The 25,530-nt window shown below is 37.5% G+C and overlaps 1 protein-coding gene across 4 annotated transcripts in view; it reads left to right on the plus strand.

Moving 5' to 3' along the window:
* Positions 1-25,530, plus strand: part of DPY19L4 (dpy-19 like 4) — a 103,674-nt gene that overhangs the window by 12,814 nt on the left and 65,330 nt on the right. For all 4 annotated transcript variants that reach the window (XM_071207925.1, XM_071207926.1, XM_004474701.4 and 1 more), the window contains 4 exons: positions 3,187-3,311; positions 6,343-6,433; positions 6,700-6,821; positions 6,923-7,068. In XM_071207925.1, the coding sequence (XP_071064026.1) occupies positions 3,187-3,311; positions 6,343-6,433; positions 6,700-6,821; positions 6,923-7,068 (484 nt within the window). The remainder of the gene's footprint in view (positions 1-3,186; positions 3,312-6,342; positions 6,434-6,699; positions 6,822-6,922; positions 7,069-25,530) is intronic.

Raw genomic sequence — 25,530 nt, forward strand, 5'->3', positions numbered from 1 at the left:
GATTTTAGAATGTGAAGTTGACTTGAATCAAGTAGATTAAAAGCTAACAAAGTTTTTCTCTTCTTTGCAAAAAGGAGTGATATATATATATCATATATGATATGATATATATATATAATATATATATAATTTAAATGGAGGTATAATTAACTTACAATAAAATGCACAGATCTCAATATCTGATTAAATGCATTTTAACACTTGAATACAACTGAAGTAAGATATAGAAAATTTCCATCATTCCTGAAAGTTCCCCATGTGCTTTTCTAGCATATTTTCTCCATCCCCCAATATAGCCACTGTTGTGATTTTTGCCACTATTCTAAAGTTTATATTAATGGAATTATATAATGTTTACCTCTGTGTCTGACTTCTTTCATTCAGCTCAGTATGTTATCCTTTTAGAATATAATAACTTTGAGATTCATCCATATTGTATCAGTAATTCATTCCTTTTTATTGCTGAGTAGTATTCCATTGCTTGAATATATCGTAATTTGTTTATCCCTTTTCTTGTTGGACATCTGGGTAGTTTCCAGTATTTGGCTGTTTTGAATAAGGCTGCTGTGAATTTTCATGTACAATTCTTTTTCTGAGCATATGTTTTCATTTCTCTTATCTTTGGAATAAGAGAATGCCTGGGAGAAGAATTGATGGCTCATAGTTCTGTGCCACCATGATTACCATCCATTACCATAACTTTTTTTTTTTTAGACTTTTCTTTTTTTTATTTATTTCTCTCCCCTTCCTGGCCGTCACCCCTCCCCCAGTTGTTTGCTCTCTGTGTGCATTCGCTGTGTGTTCTTCTGTGTCCGCTTGTATTCTTGTCAGTGGCACCAGGAATCTGTGCCTCTTTTCGTTGCATCATCTTGCTGCGTCAGCTCTCCATGTGTGCAGCGCCATTCCTGGGCAGGCTGCATTTTTTTTGCACTGGGCAGCTTTCCTTATGGGGTACACTCCCTGCACATGGGGCTCCCCTATGTGGATGATACCCTTGCGTGGCATGGCACTCCTTGTGCGCATCAGCACTGCATGTGGGTCAGCTCATCACATGAGTCAGGAGGCTCTGGGTTTGAACCTTGGACCTCCCAAGTGCTTGGCGGATGCTCTATCCTTTGGGCCAAATCCGCTTCCCAATTACCATAACTTTTCATCTCAAACAGAAACTGCATCCATTAAGCAATGATTTCCCATTACCCTACCCTTCCCATCCTTTGCAGCCTATAATCTACTTACTGTCTCTATGAATTTGCTTATTCTACCTATTTCATATAGTTGAAATTATACATTTGTCCTTTTGTGTCTGGCTTATTTCACTCTGTATGATGGTGTCAAGGTTCATCCATGTTATAGAATGCATTAGAACCTCATTCTTTTTTAAAATTTATTTTTCTATCCCCCCCCTTTGCGGCTTGCTTGCTGTCTCTTCTCTTTGTCTATTAGTGCACGTTCTTCCGTGTCTGCTTGTCTCCCTTTGTTGTATCATCTTTTCTGCACCAGCTCTCCACAGGCAAAGATCATCAGCTCTCCACGGGCATGGACCAGCTTGCCGTCACAAGGAGGCCCTGGGACACCAACCCAGGGCCTCTCATGTGGTAGGCGGGAGCCCAATCGATTGAGCCACAGCCACTCCCAGAACTTCACTTTTATGACTGAATAATATTCCACTGTTTATATATACCATATCTTGTTAATCCATTCATCTGTGGATGGGCATTTGAGTTGCTTCTGCCTTTTGGCTATTGTGAACCATGCTGTTATGAACATTTGTGTGCAAATATCTGGTCGACTTTCTGTTGTCAATTCTTTGGGATATATACCTAATAATGGGATTGCCAGATCCTATGGTAATTCTATGTTCAACTTTGTGAGGACCTACCAAACTCTTTTCCACAATGGCTGCATCATTTTACATCCCCACCAACAATGTACAAGTGTTCTTCTCCACATCCTTCCTAGCAGTTGTTGTTTTTCATTTTAGAAAATAATAGCCATTCTAATGGTTGTGAAGAGGTATAATATTGTGGGTTTCATTTGTATTTCCCTAATGGTTAATGATTTTGTGCATCTTCTCATGTATTATTCACTGGCTATTTCTGTATCTTCTTCAGAGAAATGTTGATTCAAGTCCTTTGCCTGTTTTTATTTATTTATTTATTTTATTATTATTATTTTTTAAAATTTATTTCTTACCCGTCTCCCCCCCCCCCCCGTTGTCTGCTCTCTGTGTCCATTCGCTGTGTGTTCTTCTGTGACCGTTTCCATCCTTATCAGCGTCGCCGGGGAATCTGTGTTTCTTTTTGTCGCATCATCTTGCTGTGTCAGCTCTCTGTGTGTGCAGCACCATTCCTGGTCAGGCTGCACTTTCTTTCACACTGGGTGGCTCTCCTTACAGGTGCACTCCTTGCGCGTGGGACTCCGCTACGCGGGGGACACCCCTGCATGGCAGAGCACTTCTTGTGCACATCAGCACTGTGCATGGGCCAGTTCCACACAGTGTCAAGGAGGCCCAAGGTTTGAACCGCGGACCTCCCATGTGGTAGGCGAATGTCCTATCCATTGGGCCAAGTCCACTTCCCTAAGATGCTGCATTACATTTAGGTGTCCTGTCTCCTTAGGCTTCTCTTGGCTTTCCTTGTTTTTGATGACCTTGATAATTTTAAGGAATACTGATTAGATATTGTAGAATGCCTTTCTATAGGAATTTGATGTTTTTCTCATGATTAGACTGGGAGTATGGGTTTTGGGGAGGAAGATTACAGAGATAGTGTGCCATTTATGTCACATTATATCAAGGATACATACTACCTTTTTAAAAAATTATATTATTTATTTTATTTTATTAATGTTATGTCTTTCATATTTTTTTCCCTGCTGGGATGGCTCCCTTATCTGTTTTGCTCATTATTTTTGCTTGTTGTCTGCTTGTTTTTTCTTTAGGAGGCTTCAGAACTAAACTTGGGACCTCCCATGTCAGAGGCAGGTGCTTAACTGCTTGAGCCACATCTGCTCCCTGCTTGTTTGTTTTTCACTTGTTTGCACTTTGTCTTGCTTATTGTTTTTTCTCATTGTCTTCTGGGTTGGGACACCAACCTGGGAACTGCCATGTGGGAGGCAAGTGTTCAACTGCTTAAACCAAATCCATTTCCCCATACTTTTGATTTACCTTTATTATGCTTTTTTCAGATGTATTATTTCAGCGGTTTGCAAAGATTTTCATTGGCTGTCTTGCAGCAGTTTCTAGTGGTATGATGTATGCTCTCTACTTATCAGCATTCCATGAACGGAAATTCTGGTTTTCCAACAGGCAGGTAAGAAAACTGAATTTTGGGTTTTAGAGAAGCAGATGTGGCTCAAGTGATAGAGCTTCCACTTACCATATGGGAGGACCCGGGATTGATCCCTGGGCCCTCCTGGTGAAAAAGAAGAAGAGAAAGCATGTCTGCATGAGTGCCTACATGGTGAACCAGTGCCCACATGAGTGCCCATGTGGTGAGCCAGGCCCGTGCAAGTGAGTCACGCAGCAAGATGATGATGCATCAAAAGAGAGACAGGGGGAGAGTCAAGGTAAAGTGCATCAGAGACCAGGAACTGAGGTGGCGCAATTGACAGGGAACCTCTCTGCCTATCAGAGGTCTTCATGATCGAATCCCTGTGAATCCTAGAGGAGAGAAAATGAGAAGAGAAGAAAACACAGCAAAAATAGCAGGGCAGGAGGAGGGGAAGGGAGGGGAATAAATAAATAAATCTTTTTTTTAAAGAAAGGGGATATTAAAAAAAAAGGGATATTGAAAGAAAATTGTTTTAGTATTTAATATTAACTTGAGGAATGTGTTCTCTAGAAGCCAAAATATTTGTGTAAGTTTGACAAGTGCTGTCTTAATTATGGCCATTAGAAATAAAATGCTTTAGAAGTTCTTTTGAGGACAGAGTTACAGTATCAACTTTGAAATACTTAATAGCATATATTTCAAAGCCAGAGAATAAAATTTATGAGGATGCTTTGCTTCATACAGTTAATTTATCAGGGAATTTTGATGACAGTGAAGTGTTATGGAGCCATTCAGTCAGCTTTTTAATAGTTTTAGTAGCTCACATTTCAGAAATAATCTCTGACAGTTTCAACATATAAATATTTTAATTTTTAGATTACATGATTAGAATTTTAGGGGAAAGTTGAAAATGATTGACAGGCATTACATAGCATTACTGTATTGTCACCTCATATTAATATGTTAAACATGGTTTTCAATCATTTTATTCCATAAACTAGTTAACTATAGTTATATTCATGATTTCATAATTTTATCATTGAATAAATTTGTTTTAAAATTTATCTTCACAATCAGCTATATCGGTAATGTGAATTGGAAAAGTTCACAGTCTTACCACTTGATTTTAGAGGATTTATTTTGAGCCCAAACCTTTTTTTTTTCTGGTTCTTATTTTTGAGTAAGTAGTCAAGCTGATTAAATGTTTTTAAGCTACTGATTTACATTATGTCACCAAAACCTTTAAGTGAATAATTATTGACAGTTCTGATAAGGATATGACAAATATTATTACTGTAGCATATACTATTTCCTTGAAGAATGTATAATGTATATGTACTATATACTATATAATACTAATATGCTATTAGATTAACTACTACTAATTCTCATCACTGGATGTATAATTGAATCATCTGGGGAATTTCAAAAAACAATATCTCTCACAGATTCTTAGGTGGGGGCAAATGGAGTGGCTGTGGTCAATATTTTAAAAAATCTTTCCAGCCTTTTCCCTTGTTGCACCTTGAGAATAAGATGGGTTACCAGCAGCTCTACTGGAGCCATCCACGAAAATTCGGTCAGGGTTTCTGCTGTTGCTGTGTCTGGTCAAACTGACATGATCTGATCCTGAAATACAGTCTCAATATGTGTCGCCAGTGTTTCCGTCAGTACTCGAAGGATTTTAGGCTTCATCAAGTTGGACTAATTGATCTTCCTTGAATGAACTGTCCAGGACATCTACCTGACTAAAATGATGCTAGTTCTTTGTATATGAAATAAAACTAAAAAAACTGAAGGAAAAAAAAATCTTTCCAGGTGATTTCTTTTGTGTAGGCAGAATTGTAAACAACTAACAGTTTGAAAATATAGAAGGCATTTGTTAAGAACCTTGTTTTTCAAAGCACTATGCATTGGCTAGCAGCAGTGGCATCACCTGAAAGTTCTTTTTGAGAATTGCAGACTCTCAGACCCTACTTGAGAATCAGAATCTACGTTTTTGTAAGATCTCAGAGTATTTTGTATTCACATTAAATGTGAGAAAGTGATTAAAAGTTTACATCTTTGAAATCCTAGAATGAAACAAATCTATATTCATGCATAAAAAATTAAGGAAATTTATCTTATTTAGATTAATAAGCTATAAGTGGGGGGAAAAGGTCATCAGTGAAAGACTTCTTTTTGGAGATTGACAGTATATAATTTGCACTAAAACTCAACAAAGTCTTGAAATAAAGAAACCCATTTACTTTATTTAATCAAGTCATTCCCAAACTACAGAACTCTTTTTAGGTGTAACTCTCATTTATATCTTAGGAAGTTTTGTTGATCAAACTTTGGGAAAACTACTTTAACTAATATATTTTGTTCTTGTATTGATAAATGTTATGCATGAAAATAAATTCAATTTGATTTTAAAAGATTATAGATTCATGAAAGCTTGATTCAGCATAAAATGCACAAAGCTTCCTACTATCTTTGATGACTATATTCTGGGTTCTTTGCAGCCTAATTCCAGGAATTTTATGCTTTGCTGATAATTCTGCAAATTCATTTGAAAAGCACTGATTAAGTGTACTGATCTGGTAAAGTGCTAGTTTGAGGCTTACAGTTCTGTATATATGGAGATGTTAAAAAGTAGTAGAAAATAATACTTTCTTCATCTTTTTATTAAGAACTTCTTATGCCTCAATCATCATTCTTTATCACCTGCCTTATTTTTCTTTCTAGCCATAGGGAATTTCTTTTGTTTTTTTCTTAACATAACTGGTAAATGACTTATGAATTATAATCCATTTTATAACTTAAGTGTCTTATTAAAATGATTGCCAGATTAAAAAGTTTAACCTTGTCATTTAATATGGCTACTAGTGAGTAAAGGAGAATTCAAACATGATTTGGAATTAAGGGATAAATAAATATGTTTTTTGGAATTAAGGGATAAATAAATATGTTTTTTGGAATTAAGGGATAAATAAATATGTTAATTTAGAAAGTGAGGGAAGGAAGGAAAATTGCAGCTGAAATTTAGGATACTGGTTATTTGAATAATCATTTCTTTTTCTCTTAGGAGCTTGAACGAGAAATCACATTTCAGGGTGACAGTGCTATTTATTACTCATATTATAAAGATATGTTAAAGGCACCTTCATTTGAAAGAGGTATGATCACATTTGTATTTTTAATAATAATATTTTCTGAAGTAAAACATTGTTCTTCTAGATTGGAGTGCTTGAATCTGAGCATTTTTGTTAGAATATAGATATTGCTCTTTATTATGCTTAATAAAACATTGGGAAAATGAGGCACAGACTATTCTGGGTTCTTAATAATAGACTAAAATATTTACTGACCTCTGAATGACATGTTTATTTAATTATTATAAAAGCAGAATAAATAATCTGGAGAAGAATTTTTCTCTCTTTAGGTGTTTATGAACTGACGCATAATAACAAAACTGTATCTCTGAAGACTATAAATGCAGTGCAGCAAATGTCTCTATATCCAGAACTTATCGCCAGCATTTTATATCAAGCAACTGGTAGCAATGTATGTGTTTTTCTTTTGATCTTATATTTTCTCACATATTTATGATTCCTCAAGTTATTTCCTGTATCCTATTATCTCTGTCTTTCTCTTTTTACATTCAGGAGATTATTGAGCCAGTGTATTTCTATATTGGCATTGTTTTTGGATTGCAAGGAATATATGTGACTGCCTTATTTGTTACAAGTTGGCTTATGAGTGGAACATGGCTAGCAGGAATGCTTACTGTTGCTTGGTTCATTATTAACAGGTAAGGAAGGTGTTTTTAATTGAGTTTTAGAATTTTTTGCAGCTATGGTAGTCAGAATTCTAAAAATAGACCCCCACAATTTCATGCTGTAATCCCCAGAACCTGTGAATATGATGAGATACCATTCCCGTGATTATCTTATATGATCTCAAAGTAGGAAGATTATCTGGTGGGCCTGGTTTAATCATCGGAGCTCTGAAAAGCAGAGCAGTTTCTCCAGCTGGTGCAGAATGGGAAGTCAGAAAGAGTCCAAGCATGAGAAAGACTTGATATACTATTGTTGGCTTGAAGCTTAGAGAAGTGAATTCTATCAACAATCAGTGATCTTGTAAGAGGACTGTGACCTGCAAATGAGACCCAACTTATACCTTGATTTTGTACTAGCGAGACCCTGAGTGGAGAATCCAGCCATGCTGTGCTGGACTTTATGGAATAATAAATTTGTGTTGCTTTAAGCTGCCATATTTGTGATAATTTGTCACCCATCAATCAAAAAATAATACACTAGCCTTGTATCTCTCTTTTTTCAGGGATAGTGACATTGGCATAAATGGATATACCTCTTTCTTCTTTTATTTAAAATTGATGACATAGTTTTTTTAAAAGATTTATTTAATTAATTTATTTATTCCTCCCTGCCCCCAGCACCCATCATTGTTTGAGCTCACTGTCTGCTCTCTGTTCGTCATCTTTTCAGGAGGCACTGGGAACTGAACCTGGGACCTCCCATGTGAGAGGGAGGCACCCAGTCATTTGAGCCACCTCTGTTCCTTGCTTGTTTTTTCTCTCAGTGTGTTTCCTTGCTGTGTCTCTTCTTTGCATCATCTCACTGTGTCATCTTGTTGCTTTGGCTTGCCATGCCAACCTGTCATGTCAGCTAGCTCTCTTGCTTGTCTTCTTTAGGAGGTACCGGAAACCTCTCCTCCCTGCTTTCTTGTGCTCTCATTATGTTTTATCTTCTTGTGTCTCTTCTTGTGTCTCTTGTTGTGACAGCTTGCCGCACCTGCCCGTCTTCTTTAGGAGACGCCAGGACCTGAGCCAGCCACCTCCCATGTGGTAGGTGGGAGCACAGTTGCCTGAGTCACATCTGCTTCCCAATTCTTTCACTTTATTTATTTATTTTTTTTTAAGATTTATTTATCTATTTAATTCCCCCCCCTCCCCTGGTTGTCTGTTCTTGGTGTCTATTTGCTGCGTCTTGTTTCTTTGTCCGCTTCTGTTGTCGTCAGCGGCACGGGAAGTGTGGGCGGCGCCATTCCTGGGCAGGCTGCTCTTTCTTTTCACGCTGGGCGGCTTTTCCTCACAGGCGCACTCCTTGCGCGTGGGGCTCCCCCACGCGGGGGACACCCTTGCGTGGCACGGCACTCCTTGCGCGCATCAGCACTGCGCATGGCCAGCTCCACACGGGTCAAGGAGGCCCGGGGTTTGAACCGCGGACCTCCCATATGGTAGACGGACGCCCTAACCACTGGGCCAAAGTCCGTTTCCCATCCAATTCTTTCACTTTAATTACCAATTTCTAAGTAAGAGATTGTTTTATTAGCTAAGATAGTAACAAATCACTTTTTTCTGTTGTTCTCTTTTTTAAGTGTTTTCCTGTACTCATGGATTTTCATTGATTCAGTGAGGTTCAATCCATTACCATCATTCTTCTTTTGCTCAAACTGTCAATAGAAGTCCTTTGAGGCTGGCTCTTTAGTCCATTTGATACAACTTCATTAATCTTTGAAATCTTTCTTGGGAAGCGGATGTGGCTAAAGTGATTGAGCCTCTCACCTACCACATGGGAAATCCCGGGTTCAATTCCTGGTGCCTCCTGGAGATGATGAGCAAGACACCAAGCTGATGCGATGGGCTGGCATGGCGAGCTGATGCAACAAGATGACACAAGGATACACAAAGAGGAAACACAATGAGAGAGACAACAAAGCAAGGAACAGAGGTGGCTCAAGTGACTGAGTGCCTCTTTCCCACATGGAAGGTCCCAGGTTCAGTTCCTGGTGCCTCCTAAAGAGAAAATGAGCAGACACAGCACACAGCAAGCACAAACAATGGGGATAGGGAGGGTCGCAATAAATTTAAAAATCTTTATAAAAAAAAGGAAGCTTTCTTGTTTCTGGCTCAACATGATAAGCAGGCTTACTTTGTACATTCAGTGCCCAAAATTTGTAAGTAACCATTTCTCCATAGAGCTTTGGTTACTTTTAGTATAAAATTGTATTGGAGAATCCAGTCTGGGCCCTAGGGGGATAAGATGATTTCCCATTATACCAGAAAGTGCCTGTTAGAGAATATTTATGTTATTGTGCACTTTTCTAAAATTCTATTAGGATTCAATTTCAGAAATTTAATAATACCCTCACAGAAAATTATGATAGCACTCATAGAGTAGGTATAGAATGTCTTGCTCTTTAGAATGAAATTGTATTTGGCACAAAACAAGATCATTTACGTTATTTAAAACATCAGACTTCTAAGGACTACTTTGTTAATTATGTATTAGTTATTGCTGCCTAGCAAATCATCCCTATATTTAGCAGCTTAGGCAACTTTTCTATGTAAAAATAATGGCACTAAAGAATAATTAGACTCCTGCCAAATAGTATATTTTAGAGATCTTAGCATTGTAAGGAATAAAGTAAACAGAAGTCTGGTTGCCTTGTTTAATGACACTGAATGTATTGTGAGTTTCTAGAGCAGAGTTAAGTAAAAAAATTTCCTTATACATTCTGTCACAGTGTATCTTTCTCTTGGTAAGTAGGTTTTTAAAATGTTTGTGTTGCTTTTTTAAAAAAACAAATCAATTTTATTGATACATATTAATAAAGCATACAGTTCATCCATAGTGTACAATTAATGGTATTTGGTATAATCAAATAGTTGCCCATTCATCGCTTCAGTCATTATTAGAACATTTGCATTATTTCAATAAAAAAACAAATAAACAAGAAAATTCTTCACCTTTCAATGTCTGTTTCCCCTGCCGTGCATAGCTTCCATTTCTGGCTATCTTGCACAATTATTTATTTATTTATTTAAAAGTTTTATTGAGATATATTCACATTACCATATGATCTATAATATCTGAAGTATATAATCAGTGACTTTTAGTATAATCACAATGTTGTGCATTCATATCACAAAAAATTTAGAATTATTTCTAAATTATTCCAAAAATTTCTAATTATTCCAAAAAGAAAAATTCCACACTCCTTTGCATGTCTTCCCCAGCCCTACATAACCATTAATCAAATTTCTTCTTTATAAATTGATTTATATTTACATTTTATATAAATGGAATCATAAAATATGTTACATAGTATATAATTTATAGTAGCACAATGATAAAGTATTTGTCCTTTTGTGTCTGGCTTGTATCACTCAACGCATTGCCCTTCAGGTTCATCCATGTTGTCCTATGCTTTATGACTTAATTTCTTCTTACAGCTGTATAATATTCCATCCTGCGAATACACCATAGTTTGTTTATCCGTCATGGGTTGAGATACACCTGGGTTGTTTACAACTTTTGGCAATCGTGAATAATGTGCTGTGAACCTAGGTGTGCAGATGCCTATCGTGTCACTGCTCTCGGTTCTTCTGGGTATATAGCCATTAGTAGGATTGCTGGGTCATGTGGCAAATCTATATTCAACTTCTTTGGGAACTGCCAAACACAGTGGCTATACCATTCTGCATTCCCACCAACAGTGAATAAGCATTTCTATCTCTCTACATCCTCTCTAACACTTGTAGTTCTCTGTCTTTTTATTTTTTTATTTTTATTTTTATTTTTAAGATTTTATTTTATTTATTTCTCTCCCCTTCCCCTCCCCCACCCCGGATGTCTGGTCTATGTCTATTTGCTGCGTCTTCTTTGTCCGCTTCTGGTGTTGTCAGCGGCATGGGAATCTGTGTTTCTTTTGGTTGTGTCATCTTGTTGTGTCAGCTCTCCGTGTGGGTGGCACCATTTTGAGGCAGGCTGAACTTTCTTTCGCGGTGGGCGGCTCTCCTTAGGGGGCGCACTCCTTGCGCGTGGGGCTCCCCCACGCGGGGGACACCCTTGCGTGGTACGGCACTCCTTGCGCGCATCAGCGCTGCGCATGGCCAGCTCCACACGGGTCAAGGAGGCCCAGGGTTTGAACCGCGGACCTCCCATATGGTAGACGGACGCCCTAACCACTGGGCCAAAGTCCGTTTCCCCCATTTATATCTTTTTTCTTTTGTTGCGCATGCTTTGGGTATAAGGTCCAAGAAACCACCACCTGCCACAAGGTCTTTAAGATGTTTCTTTACATTTTCTTCTAGTAGTTTAATGGCCCTAGCTTTTATATTTAGGTCTCTGAACCATTTTGAGTTGATTCTTGTACAGAGAGTGACATAGGGGTCCTCTTTCATATTTTGGTTAAAGATACCCAGTTCTTCCAGCACCACTTGTTGAAGAGACTGTTTTCTTCCATTAACATGGACTTGGCAGGTTTGTTGAAAACCAGTTGGCCGTAGAGGTGAGGATTTATTTCTGGAGTCTAAATTCTATTCCACTGATTGATGTATCTGGTTTTTAAAAAATTTTTATTGAAGTATATCATTCATACATGAACACACATAAACAAAAAGTGTATAGTAAAGATTGCGAACTTACAAAATAAACATACATAACATCACACAGAGGTCTCGTACATCACCCTTCCACTAACTCTTTGCATTGTTGTGAAACAGTTGTTACAAACTATGCTGGAACATTGTCAAAATACTACCAACTATATTCCTTATCTTATTACATGTGATGTATTTTTCCCCCAACCCATACTATTTTTTTAAAAATATAGCTTTGTTACAGATATTGTGAACTTGCAAAACAATCATACAGATGTGTAGATTTCCCATACATCTCCACACCCTGGTGGAACATGTTACAGATAATGAGATAATATCAGAATATTACCACCAATCATGGCCCATAGCATACAGTTGGCACACTCTTTCCATACACTTCCATTATCAACACAGTTTAGCTTGACATTAATGCAAGAATACTATAGTATTGCTGTTAACCATAGTCTATAGGTCACACCAGTTGTAGTTTTCCCATGTTTCTCCATATTCCCATCATCCTGCTATAGTGCTGCACATCTGCTCTAGCTAACCAAAGGACTCTCTTGCATTTGTACCCTTAACCACAATTCTCAACCACCTCTGGGCTCACTGTGTTACGCAGTCCCTAGATTATTCTTTAGCTTTCTTTCTACTGACTTTTACTTCCCCACACTACCTTTTCAGTCACAATCCCATTATAAACCAGTTGTTACTCACTATAATTTGTCACTATCAACTCTATCCATCTCCACACTTTTACAGTCAAGTTAATTAAAACTTCTACGTACATTAAGAATCCATAGTTATTCTCAATCCTCCTCTTATCTCTTTATAACCTATACTCTAGTTTTTAATTCCATGTGTTTATTATTTGTATTTAGTTCATATTAATGAGACCATGCAATAGTTGAACTTTTGTGTCTGGCTTACTTCGTTTAGTATAATGTCTTCAAGACTTATCCATGTTATCACATATGTCCCAATTTCATTTCTTCTTATTGCAGCATAGTATTCCATCGTACATATATACCACATTTTGTTTATCCATTCAGTGGTGGATGGACACTTGGGTTGTTTTCATCTTTCGGCAATTGTGAACAACGCCGCTGTGAACATTGGTGTGCAGATGTCTGTTCGTGTCATAGTTTTTAGTTCTTCTGGATATATTCCTAGTAGAGGAATTGCTGGATCATATGGCAGTTCTATATTTAGCTCCCTGAGGAACTGCCAAACTGTCTTCCACAGAGGCTGCACCATTTTATGCTCCCACCAACAGTGAAGGAGTGTTCCTTTTTCTCCAGATCCTCTCCAGCACTTATTGTTGTCTGTTTTTTTAATAGTGGCCATTTTATGTGGTGTTAGATCATATCATGTTGTTTTAATTTTCATTTCCCTAATAGCTAGTGATATGGAATGTTTTTTTCATGTACTTTTTGGCCATTTGTATTTCCTTTTTAGAGAAATGTCTATTTAAATCTTTTGCCCATTTTTTAATTGGATTGCTTGCTCTTTTATTGTCGAGTTGTATGATCTCTTTATATAGAATGGAAATCAAACCCTTACCAGTTAAGTGGTTTCCAAATATTTTCTCCCATCGACTGGGCGGCCTTTTCACCTTCTTGATGAAGTCCTTTGAATCACAGAAATGTTTTAGTTTGAGGAGGTTCCATTTATCCATGTTTTCTTTTATTGCTCGTGCTTTTGGTGTAAGGTTTAAGAATTCACCACTTACCACCAGGTCTTGAAGATGTTTACTACATTTTCTTCTAGAGCTTTATTGTACTTCCTTTTATATTTAGGTCTTTGATCCATTTTGAGTTAATTTTTATGTAAGGTGTGAGGTAGGGGTCTTCTTTTTTTCTTTTGGCTATGGATATCCAGTTCTCCCAACACCATTTATTGAATAAACTGTTCTGTCCCAATGGAGACGGCTTGACAGGCTTGTCAAAAATTACTTGGCCATAGATGTGAGGTTCTGTTTCTGAACCATCAATTCGGTTCCATTGGTCTATGTGTCTATCTTTATGCCAATACCGTGCTTTTTTTTACCACTGTAGCTAGGTAATATGATTTAAAGTCTGGAAGTGAGAGTCCTTCAACTTCACTTTTCCTTTTTAAGATGCTTCTGGCTATTCAGGGCCTCTTATTCTTCCGGATAAATTTTATAATTGTGTTTTCCACTTGCTTAAAAATTGCTGGTGGAATTTTTATTGGGATTGCTTTGAATCTGTATATCAATTTGGGTAGAATTGACATCTTAATGATATTTAGTCTTCTAATCCATGAGCATGGAATGTTCTTCCATTATTTAGGTCTTTTAAAATTTCTTTTAGCAATGCATTATAGTTTTCTGAATACAAGTGGTCTGCATCCTTGGTTAAGTTTATTCCTAAATATTTGATTCTTTTAGTTGCTATTGTCAATGGAACTTCTTTCCTGACTTCCTCCTCAGATTGTGTATTATTAGTGTATAGAAAACCCACTGATTTTTGCGTATTGGACACAAATCCTGACACTCTACTGAAGTCATTTATTAGCTCTAGCAGCTTTGTTGTAGATTTTTTGGGATTTTCTAGATATACAATTATATCATCTGCAAATAGTGAAAGTTTTAATTTTTCTTTTCCAATTTGGATGCCTTTTATTTCTTTTTCTTGCCTGATTGCTCTAGTTAGAACCTCTAGCACTATATTGAACAACAGTGGTGGCAGTTGGCATCCTTGTCTTGATGTATCTGTTTTTATGCCAGTATCATGCGGTTTTGACCTCTGTAGCTTTGTAATATGTTTCAAGGTCAGACAGTGATATTCCTCCCACAATGCTCTTTTTCTTTGGAATGCTTTTGACTATTATGGTGCACATTCCCTTCCAAATGAGTTTGGTAATTGCCTTTTCTATTTCTTCCCTGTGGAGGTGGGGTTGGGGCTTATGCTAGAGCTGCAGTCTGAACCGGGTGGAAAGAAACTGGTCCCTACCAGCACTGTGATTTTCAATCTGCCCCGCTTCCCCTTGTGCCAGGTGAGAGTTAAGATGGCGGCCACCAGCCTCTTTCTGACTTGGACAGTTTCAAACTTTAGCTATTCTCAGGATTATACTTTAGCCCACTGAATTTACTCATCAATAGCTGAAGTTGGTGTCTTACTGTCTCTTCCTCACCCGTTTTTGAGAAGTGGAACTTTCAATTCCAGCCATGGAACAGCACCTGAGGCGGCTTGTGCCTTCAGTGGAGGATGGGCACTGGCCTCTGTGGTGTGGAGTGTTCTACTTACGAATCTTCTCTGCAGATGGGCAGTCTCCTCCTCCCATTTTTTCAAGGATGTTGCAGGATGCTTTCAAGGATGTTGCAGGTCTCCTGGATCTCCCAAACAGGTGCTTCAGATAGCTCCAGATAGCTCTGGGTGTTTACTAACTGCCCTGTAGCAGGTGCTGACTTTAGGAGCTCCTTATTCTGCCACCATCTTGCTGGTTGTCCCTTAAGTTTGTATGTTTTTAAAAAATATTTATTTATTTCTCTCACTTACCTCCCCCCAGTTGTCTGCTCTCTGTGTCCATTGGCTGTGTGTTCTTCTGTGTCTGCTTGCTTCTTGTCAGCGGCACTGGGAATCTGTATCTCTTTTTGTTGCATCATCTTGCTGTGTCAGCTCTCCGTGTGTGCGGTGCTACTCCTGGGCAGGCTGCACTTTTTTTGCCCTGGGCAGCACTCCTTATATTTATGGGATTCACTCATTGCGCACGGGGCTCCCCTACGTGGGGGACACCCCTGCGTGGTACGGCACTCCTTGCGTGCATCAGCACTGTGTGTGGACCAGCTTCACCATACGTGTCAGGAGGCCCTGGGTTTGAACCTTGGACCTCCCATGTGGTAGGCAGATGCTCTATCCATTGAGCCAAATCCACTTCCCTCACCTTCATATTTGAAGGACAGTTTTGCTGGATAAAGAATTCTTGGCTGGCCATTTTTCTCTTTCAGTATCATAATTGTAGCATAGCACTGTCTTCTCTCCTCTCATGGTTTCTTGTATATGATAGTTTGCTTTTCCCTTGCTGCTCTCAGAATTTTCTCTTTATTTTTGACATTTGACATTTGGGTAGTATGTGTCTTAGAGTAGCTCTATTTGGATTTATTCTAATTGGGGTACGGTGTGCTTCCTGGACATGTAAGTTCATTTCTTTCACAAGAGTTGGGAAATTTTCAGCTATTATATCCTCACATACTCTTTCTGCTCCTTTTCCCTTCTCCCCTTTGGGAACTCCCATGACATGTATGTATGTTGTTGTATTTTGTTTTGTCATACAACTTTCTGAGCCCCTGCTATCATTCTTTTCTCTCTTCAGTTTCAGCTGTTCTGTCTTCTGTATCACTTATTCTTCCTTCTGTTGTTTCAAGTCTGCTGTTGTATGCCTCTATTGTGTTTTTTTATTTTTATTTTATTTTTTTATTTGTCTCCCTTTTCCCTCCCCACCCCCAGTTGTCTGCTCTTTGAGTCCATTTGCTGTATACTCTTCTGTGACCACTTCTATCCTTCTTAGTGGCATCGGGAATCTGTGTTTCTTTTTGTTGCATCATCTTGTGTCAGCTCTCCGTGTGTGAGGCACTGTTCTTGCACAGGCTGCACTTTCTTTCGCGCTGGGCAGCTCTCCTTATGGGGCGCACTCCTTGCACATGGGGCTCCTGTATGCAGGGGACACCCCTGCGTGGCAGGGCACTCCTTGCACACGTCAGCACTGTGCATGGGCCAGCTTCACATGGGTCAAGAAGGCCTGGGTTTTGAACTGTGGACCTCCCATGTGGTAGGTGGACACCCTATCCATTGGGCCAAGTCCATATCCCCCTCTAAGGTGTTTCTGATCTCACCTATTGTGTCTTTCATTCTGATGAGCTTTGTTACTTTTCTACTCCAGATTTCAAGTTCTTTGTGCTTGGTCTATGTCTTCTTTTATAAATTTTTTTAAAAATTTATTTTTCTTCCCCTTCCCCTCCTCCGCCCTGCTATTTTTTTGCTGTCTCTGCCCATTCACTGTGTGATCTTCTGTATCTATTTCTCTTTTTGCCTTCTCTTCTTGTTTTCCTCCTCTTGGATTCACTGGGATTTGATTCTGGGGACCTCTGATTTGGAGAGAGTTCCCTGTCAATTGTACCACCTCAGTTCCTGGTTTCTGCTGTGCTTCACAGTGACTCTCCCCTTTATCTCTCTTCTTTTGTGTCATCTTGCTGCATGACTCACTTTTGTAGGCACTGGCTTACCGCGTGGGCACTGGGCTCACCGCATTGGCACTTGGCTTGCCACGCTGGCACTGGCTCGCTGTGCAGGCATGCTTTCTCTTCTTTTTCACCAGGAGGCCCCAGGGATTGACCCCGAGCCTCTCATATAGTAGGCAGAGGTCTTACCACTTGAACCACATCCCCTTCCCATTTTATGTCTTCTTGATATCATTTATCTCTTAGCTATATTGCCTTCAACTCATTAATTTGATTTTGGAAATTTGTGAAGATTTTGTTAATTAGTTGTCTCAAATCCTGTGTGCCTTCTGGGGCTTTGACATATTCTTTTTCTGGATACATGTCTTTCATCTTTTTTTGTATGGCTCATAAATCTTTGCTACTGTCTAGGATAGTAGTTTACTCAGATGCTGAATTTCTTCCAGTAATCAGATCTATAAATTTTTAATCTTTGCCATATCATTCTATCTATCCATCCATCCATCAGTCTATATATTCATATTTATCTTCTGAAAATTTGAGAGCAGGTTGCACACATCATAGTCCTTGAACACTTTAATATTTACATGGATATTTGTTTAGGTAATCACCTTAAGTGCGGTTATCAAGTTCAAGAAATGTAATGGGCTATATTCCAATTTTTCTTATTTCCCAATAATGTCCTTTTGAACTTTTTTCCCATTCTTAGTTCCCATCCAGTATCATTTACTGCATTTAGTTGTCATTATCTTTTTAGTCTCTTTTTTTGTATTGTAGAAACATTCATTTTGGTTTTTTATTAGTGTGTATCATATACTGCAAAATACATTCTAATGCCATGAAAGAATATACATTTTTATCCATATGCTTTAGAGTTTATATTTCTATATCATTGCTTAGAAAAGCTCAAAAAGATATTAAAGTCAGGCCATTATATTATGATTGTAAAGCAGTATACTTGATAGTTTGTGTTATTTTTTCTTTAGCACTAGAAGGGAAAAGAAGAGTTATAAAATAGTTCCTATTTGTTCAAACAGAAGGATATAAGCAGACTAGAAAACTCAAGGAAATTTCAGGAAACAGCACTATCCAGACCACGATGAGGAAAAAATCAGAGGCAGACGACTCCCTCTGAACAGACATCACCAAAGTGGGGTAGCCGAGTCTAGACTTCACAGATAAACAAAATGAAAATTCATCTGTATCCCTACTGATCTTTTCATCTATAATTATATATGTGGGTATCACTTTGAGTAGAAACATCTTTACATTTGAATGGAAAAGGAAATATATCTGATTAAAAGTCTAAATTAAATGTAATTTTTGGCAAAAAAAAAAAAAAAGAAAGTGACTTTGTACATTGGTAGTAATAAAGAGGTATGATGCAAGGAAATGCAAATGTTCCAGAGGTGCAATTATCAGAAAATAATAGTGATACATGGTGCTTGTTCTGTTGTCATGTATTGGTACACTCAGGGTGCTGGTGGAGGTATATGTTTTTTTGGTTTTAGGTAGAAATTTTTCCCAGGAATTTCATTGCAGTGAATTTATCTCAAGGTGATAATCTAAAAGAAAGGAAAGAACTCATTACTTGAACTTATTTAGTATGATATGATTTACAACTATACAAAAGTAGAAAACCACCTAAATATAGGAGGATAGTTAGGTATGACACAGCAATACAAAGTACAAGCATTAGAAGTTTAACTGATATTGTATAGGTGGTTTTCAACTTTGCATGCTATACCTTGATACATCAAATTGTTTTTCATTTGCCATCTAATTCAGTATTCTTCAAACTTTAGTTATGTATTTTTAAAACAATTCTTATGGATTCCATGTGTAGATTTAATTGAATTATAATGCTACTTAAAAATAAAACACAAATCTAGATTAAACTCCTTATGCTTAAAAGTTCTTATGCTACTGTAAAACTGAAACGGGTTTACTAATGAAATACATACAAACCAGTAAATTGCTCATTTAAAACCTTAATTTAATATGAAAGATAATATTTTGCTGTAACCAAATTGTTATTCTTAGCATGAATATGGTACCAGATATACAGGTTTGAATGTGACAAACCTGTACATCTGCCACTCCATTCTCATCATTTTGCTCTGTTCAGTCTACTTTGAAATCTTTTTTACCACAGTGATGAGGAGATCATTTGGCTTTTATTTGGCAAAGCATCATTTAGTACAGGGGTCTTAACAAGGGGTCCGTGAGCTTGAATTGAAATGAAAAAAAAGCATTCTTGTGGTGACGTGTTGGTACAGCTGTGATATATTTATTAAATAATACACAGTGTAGTGTGGACTTAGTAAGGGGTCCGTGCTTTTCACCTGACTGACAGAGGAATCTGTGGAACAAAAAAGGTTAACCCCTGATTTAGTATTAAAACCATTTTTTTTCCTGGTTAGCCCAAGTCAATTAAGGTAGTACTATATTGCAAACCAGGTAGTTAATACAAACAGGTAAGTGAGCACTGAAATATTTGGCAGTAGTGAGTTACAAGGTGGTCATTCTTCTAACCTTATATTATGTTAAAATGTTATTAAAATGAAAACACAAAATTAAGTCAGAAATTGCTGTTTCTGTGATTTTATCTATATGTCTGTGGACCCCAGTTGATCTAACTAGCTATTATTTTGAACTATTGACTTGTTCTTCTATCTGCTGGATTCTTCTTCCTCTGGGGAAAATTGTGGGTTTGATTTTGTCAGATCTCACTGTTAGCATACTTGTTCTCACTCCCACCAGGCATTGTGAGGGAACAGAGAGCAGCACAGATGTTCAGAAAGGTAACAGTGGAGAGGTTTGTCCAGATTGTCATTTATGACTGTAGGGAATAGCTGGCAGAGACCCTACTCAGTTTGTGTGCAATGACTGGAAAAGTAGGATCCCTAACATTTCTGGTACAAAGTTTTAAAGATTTGACTGCACTAAACTGTGAATTGGATAGCAATGGTGGGTGAACCTTGGGAAATGTTCACTTTCCAGTTTGGGATTGATGGAGTATTTGACAGAGTGCTGAATGGAAAATGGATACCCTCTTCCTTCCCATTTCCTGTCTTTTAACACGTGACTCTATATTTTTCACAGGGATTTTTTAGGAAATAATATATGAGAATAGGTAGCCTTTAGAGTATATATTGTTTGATAAATGGTAGGAACAACTAATTCTGTAAAAAAAAATCCTTATTGTATGCACACGTTCTAAAATAAATTCCAGATGGATTAAAGGGTTGACGGTAAACAATGAAGCCAGTAATTACTATATGAAAATACTGGTTTGTGTTTTCAAAAACTGTTTGTAATAGATCAAGTCAGAAAAGGTATAACATTAGGGAATTAAATGATTGTGATAGATCTATAAAATAGTATGTAATAGCCATTAAATAGAGTTGAATTGTATTTAACTTTTTGTATATATGATGAAAAGATACTCTTAATATGTTCCCAAGTAAAAAATAAATCATTAAGAATTTAAAAGATCTAAGATCATGGTATTTACTAGATTCTAGACACAGTGCTAAGTTCTCTACAATTTTTATTTTATTGAATCCTTGGAGAGCAGATGTAACTCAGTGGTTGAGTGCCTGCTTCCCATGTATTAGGTCCTCGGTTCAATCCCTGGTACCTCTAAAAAAAAAATAAAAAAAGGAATCTATATGTATGATCCCATTTTTTCATTTATATTCATTCATTCACATATATATTCATAGAAGACAAGTTTTCTTCTAATAACTTTAACAGCTTTATTGAGCTATAATTGACATAGAATAAGCTGAACATATTTAAAGTACAAATTGATTGATTTAGGCATTTAGATACACCCATGAAGCCATCAACCCAATTGATATAATAAGTATATTCATCAGCACCCAAAATTTCCTTGTGCCTCTTGGCAATTGTTCCCTCTTTCTTTTCCTACTCCGTCTCCACTACTGTCCCTACCCTGCCAATCAATGATCTGCTTTCTGTCACTATAGGTTAGTTTACATTTTCTAGAATTTTATATAAATGGAGTCATAAAGTGTTTATTTGTTCTGGCTTTCACTCAGCATAATTATTTTGAGATTTGTGCATATTTCATGTATTAGTAGTTCATTCCCTTTAATTGCTAAATAGCATTCTATTGTATGGCTATACCACATTTTATTTATCCATTAGCTGTTGATGGACATTTGGGTAGTTTCCAGTTTGGGGCTATTAAAAACAAAACTGCTGTGAACATTTGTATACAAGTCTTTGTATAGACATGCATTTTTGTGGGATAAATATTTAGGAGTAGAATGGCTGGGTCATATGGTAGGTATATGTTTAACTTTTAAGAAATTGCCAAACTGTTTTCTAAAGTGGTTGTACCATTTTTCATTCTTATCAGCAGTGTATGAGAGTTCCATTTTTTCTCAATCCTTGCCAAAACTTGGAGTGTCCTTTTATTTTTTTTTTTCAGTCTTTTTAACTTTAGCTAATCTAATGGGTATACTGTGATATCTCATTATACTTTTAATTGGCATATCTTTAATGGTAATAGTGATATGCATCTTTTCATGTACTTATTTGGTGAAACACTGTTCAATTTTTTGCCCATTTTTTAAGTTGGATTGTTTCTCTTAACTTATTGAGTTATAATAGTTCTTTATATATTCTAGATACAACTTTTTCTTCAGGTGTATGTTTTAGAAATATTTTCTCTGCCTGTGGCTTGCTTTTTCATTTTTTTTTCCCCTAGGTACTAGGGCCAGGGATTGAACCCGGGACCTTTTATGTGGGAAGCCGGCATTCAACCCCTGAGCTACATCAGCTTCCCCAAGTTGGGTTTTTTTGTTTGTTATTTGTTTTTGTTTTTAGGAGATACTGGGAAGAACCTGGGTCCTTCTATGTGGGAAGCAGGTGCTCAACCACTTGAGCTACATCTGCTCTCCCTTTCATTTTCTTAACAGTGTCTTTTGAAGAACAAAAGTTTTTAATTTTGATGAAGCCCAGTGTATTGATTTTTTTTTTTCTAGTTCATACTTTTGTCATGGTTTAAGAAATCTTTGCCAAACCCAACCATTTAAATTTTCATCAAGTCTTATACTTTTTGTTGACATTTCAATTAGGATATAATTCAGGGACAATAAAATGCACAGATTTTAAGTGTTCATTACAGTGAGTTTTTACTATTTCATACAGCCATGTAATCACTATTCAAAACAAGATATAGAACATTTCTCTAACCACAGAAAGTTTTCTTGTGTTGCCCAAGGTAACTTTTGTTCTGGTTTCTATTGTTATAGAATGTTTCTGTATCTTCATATAAACAGAATCTTATAATAATATGCATTCTTATGTCTGGCTGGTCATAATATTTTTGATATTCATCTTTATCGTTTTTTATTTCAGTAGTTCATTTCTTTTTATTGTTGAGTAGTATTCTATTATATGAATATTGCACAAATTTTTAATCCATTCTCCTGTTGAGGAACATTTGGATTATTTACATTTTTTGGCTATTATGAATGAGACTGCATTGAATATTCTTATACAGGTCTCTCTGTGTGAGCATGTGTTTTCTTTTTTCCTTTTTTTTTCCTCTCCCCTTCCCTGCCCCCCTCCCCCCCCCCAGTTGTCTGCTCTCTGTGTCCATTTGCTGTGTGTTCTTCTGTGTCCACTTGTCTCCTTGTCAGTGGCACCCGGAAGCTATGTCTTATTTTGTTGCGTCATCTTGCTGTGTCTGCTCTCATGTGTGCAATGCCATTCCTGGGCAGGCTGCACTTTTTTCGCACTAGACGGCTCTCCATATGGGTGCACTCCTTGCGCTGTGCTCCCCTACGTGGGGGACACCCCTTTGTGGCATGGCACTCCTTGCGCGCATCAGCACTGCATGTGGGCCAGCTCATCACACTGGTCAGGAGGCCCTGAGTTTGAACCTTGGACCTCCCATGTGGTCGGTGGATGCCTTATCCTTTGGGCCAAATCCATTCCCAGCATGTGTTTTCATTTCTCATGTATAAATACCTAGGAGTGATGGGACTTTTGGGTCCCTTGGCAGATGTGTGTTTAACTTTATTCTAAATAAATGCCAGGGAGCAGGTGAGCTCAGTCGTTGAGTGCCTGCTTTGCATCATACAAGGTCCTGGGTTCATTCCCCAGTTCTCCTATTTAAAAAAAAAGAAAAAGGAAATCAGTGCTCTAAAGTGGTTGTACCATTTATTTATTTATTTGGTTGTACCATTTTATCCTCCTATTGGCAATTTTGACAATTCTATTTATAACAGTTCTAGTTGTTACCAACATTTGGTGGTGTTAATCTTTTGACTTTTAAACATTCTTATGAGTGTGAAATGGTACCTCATTGTGATTTTTATTTCCTTGACGACTAAAGATATTGAATATTTTTTCATGTGCTTATTGGCTATTTGTATATTTTCTTTTCTTTTGTGAAGTGTCTGTTCAAAACTTTTGCCCATTTTAAAAAATTGGATTTATCTTTTAATTTTTTATTTATCAGAGTTCTTATATATATCCTGGATATGAGGGTCTTTGTCTGATATATTTATTGTGAATATTTTTCAGTGTAAAGATCTGACACACTTTTCTTTAGATTTACTCATAGATATTTGATTTTTTTGATGCTATGATAAATGATAATTATAATGCCCATTGATAGTATATAGAAATATAAGTGAATATTAATGAGCATGAAGAAGAGTGAACATGCAAAATATATATAATGTAAATTTAAAGAGAATAATAAAAATTTGTGTTATGATTCTGTAAAACATTTATAAATGGAACAAATACTTGGATGGATTATAAGGTAATAGAAATGTCTAATTTGTTATAATATTTATTAGTACCGTAACACTGGACATAGGGACAAAAATATTAAAGTGCAATGATTGTTTACCACGTTCATCTCTTTCTCTTCCTAGAGAAATCTTTTGTCTTGTTTTGCTTAGGTACTGAACCTTTGTTGTGCTAAGTAGAGAACTGGTGAAAATGTACATTTGAAGCACCCCAGAAAAGGCTGTAGACTATTTGATCTAAGAGTGCATTGCGCTACTCTGAGGAAAAGAAAAGATATGATGAGAAAGAAGGGGTGAATGAGACAGGAATTGGGATGGGAATAGAAAGAAAAAGTTATTAGCTGCTAGAGTTAGGAGAATAGGGAAAGAAGTGAGTTAAGAGGATTTTTAGGATATTTGTGTTGTGTAATATAATTTCTTTTTTTTTTTTTAAGATTTATTTTATTTATTTCTCTCCCCTTCCCCCCCATTGCTGCTCTCTGTGTCCATTCGCTATGTATTCTTCTGTGTCCACTTGCATTCTTGTCATGCGGCACTGGGAAACTGTGTTGCTTTTTTTTGTTGCATCCATTTTACTGCATCAGCTCTCCGCATGTGTGGCACCACGCCTGGGCAGGCTGCACTTTTTTTGTGTGAGGCGACTCTCCTTGCGGGCACAGTCCTTGCGTATGGGGCACCCCCGCGTGGGGGACACCCCTGTGTGGCACAGCACTCCTTGCATGCAGGCAGCACTGTACGTGGGCTAGCTCATCACACAGGTCAGAAGGCCCTGTGTATTGAACCCTGGGCCCTCCATATGGTAGGTGGATGCTCTATTAGTTGAGCCACAGCTACTTCCCTGTAATGTAATTTCTTAACTGCTTTCTAAAAAAATGTTTCATTCATCAAGTTTCATGGCTTTCTCCCATCCCTTAGGAATTGTTTTTTTTTTTCTTTAAGGTGGTTTTATTCATAAGCCATACAATCTATACAGAGACAGAGGTGTGCATTCATCACCACAATCAACTTTAGAAACCTGATAGCCCTTATATCCCCCATTATTGACAATTAGTATTGGTGTGGTACCTTTGTTAACAATGGATGGAAGACTGTTAAAATATTACTAACTATAGTTAATAGTTTGTCATATTTTTTCCCATGTACTGCCCCCCTTTTTTAATAGATTTATTTATTTATTTCCCACCACCCATTATTTTGCACTCACTGTCTGCTCTCTGCATCCATTCACTCTATGCTCTGTGTCTGCTTGTCTTCTCTTTAGGAGGCACTGGGAACTGAACCTGGGACCTCCCTTGTGAGAAAGAAGTGCTCAATCACTTGAGCCAACTCAGCTCCCTGCTTTGTTGTGTCTCATTGTCTTTCCTCTTTGTTGCCTCCTTTGTTGTGTCATCTTGTTGTGTCAGCTCGTTGCACCGGCCTGTTGTGCCAGCTCACTGTCTTGCTCATCTTCTGTTGGAGGCACTGGAAACCAAACCCAAAACCTCCCATGTGGTAGGCAGGAGTCAGTAGCTTGAGCCACATCCGCTTCTCCCTACCCCATTATTAACACCTTGGAAGAGTGACATATATTTGTTCTAGTTCATGGAAGAACATTCTTGTATTTGTACTATTAACACATTCATCATCCACAACAGGGTTCACTGTTACACAGTCCCAGGTTTCATCCTTTAGCTTTCCTTCTAGTGACATACACAGCCCTAAACTTAACTTTTCAATCACAATCACACACACAATTCAGCACTGTTAATTACACTAGCTGCCATCACCTCCATTCATTTCCAAACATTTATAGTCAACCTTATTAAACATTCTGCACAAATTAAGCATCAGTTCCCCATTCTCTACCCTTATCTATCTCCTGGTAAC

Source organism: Dasypus novemcinctus, chromosome 14 (genome assembly GCF_030445035.2).
Source record: "Dasypus novemcinctus isolate mDasNov1 chromosome 14, mDasNov1.1.hap2, whole genome shotgun sequence".
In the NCBI taxonomy this organism is placed as follows: Eukaryota; Metazoa; Chordata; class Mammalia; order Cingulata; family Dasypodidae; genus Dasypus; species Dasypus novemcinctus.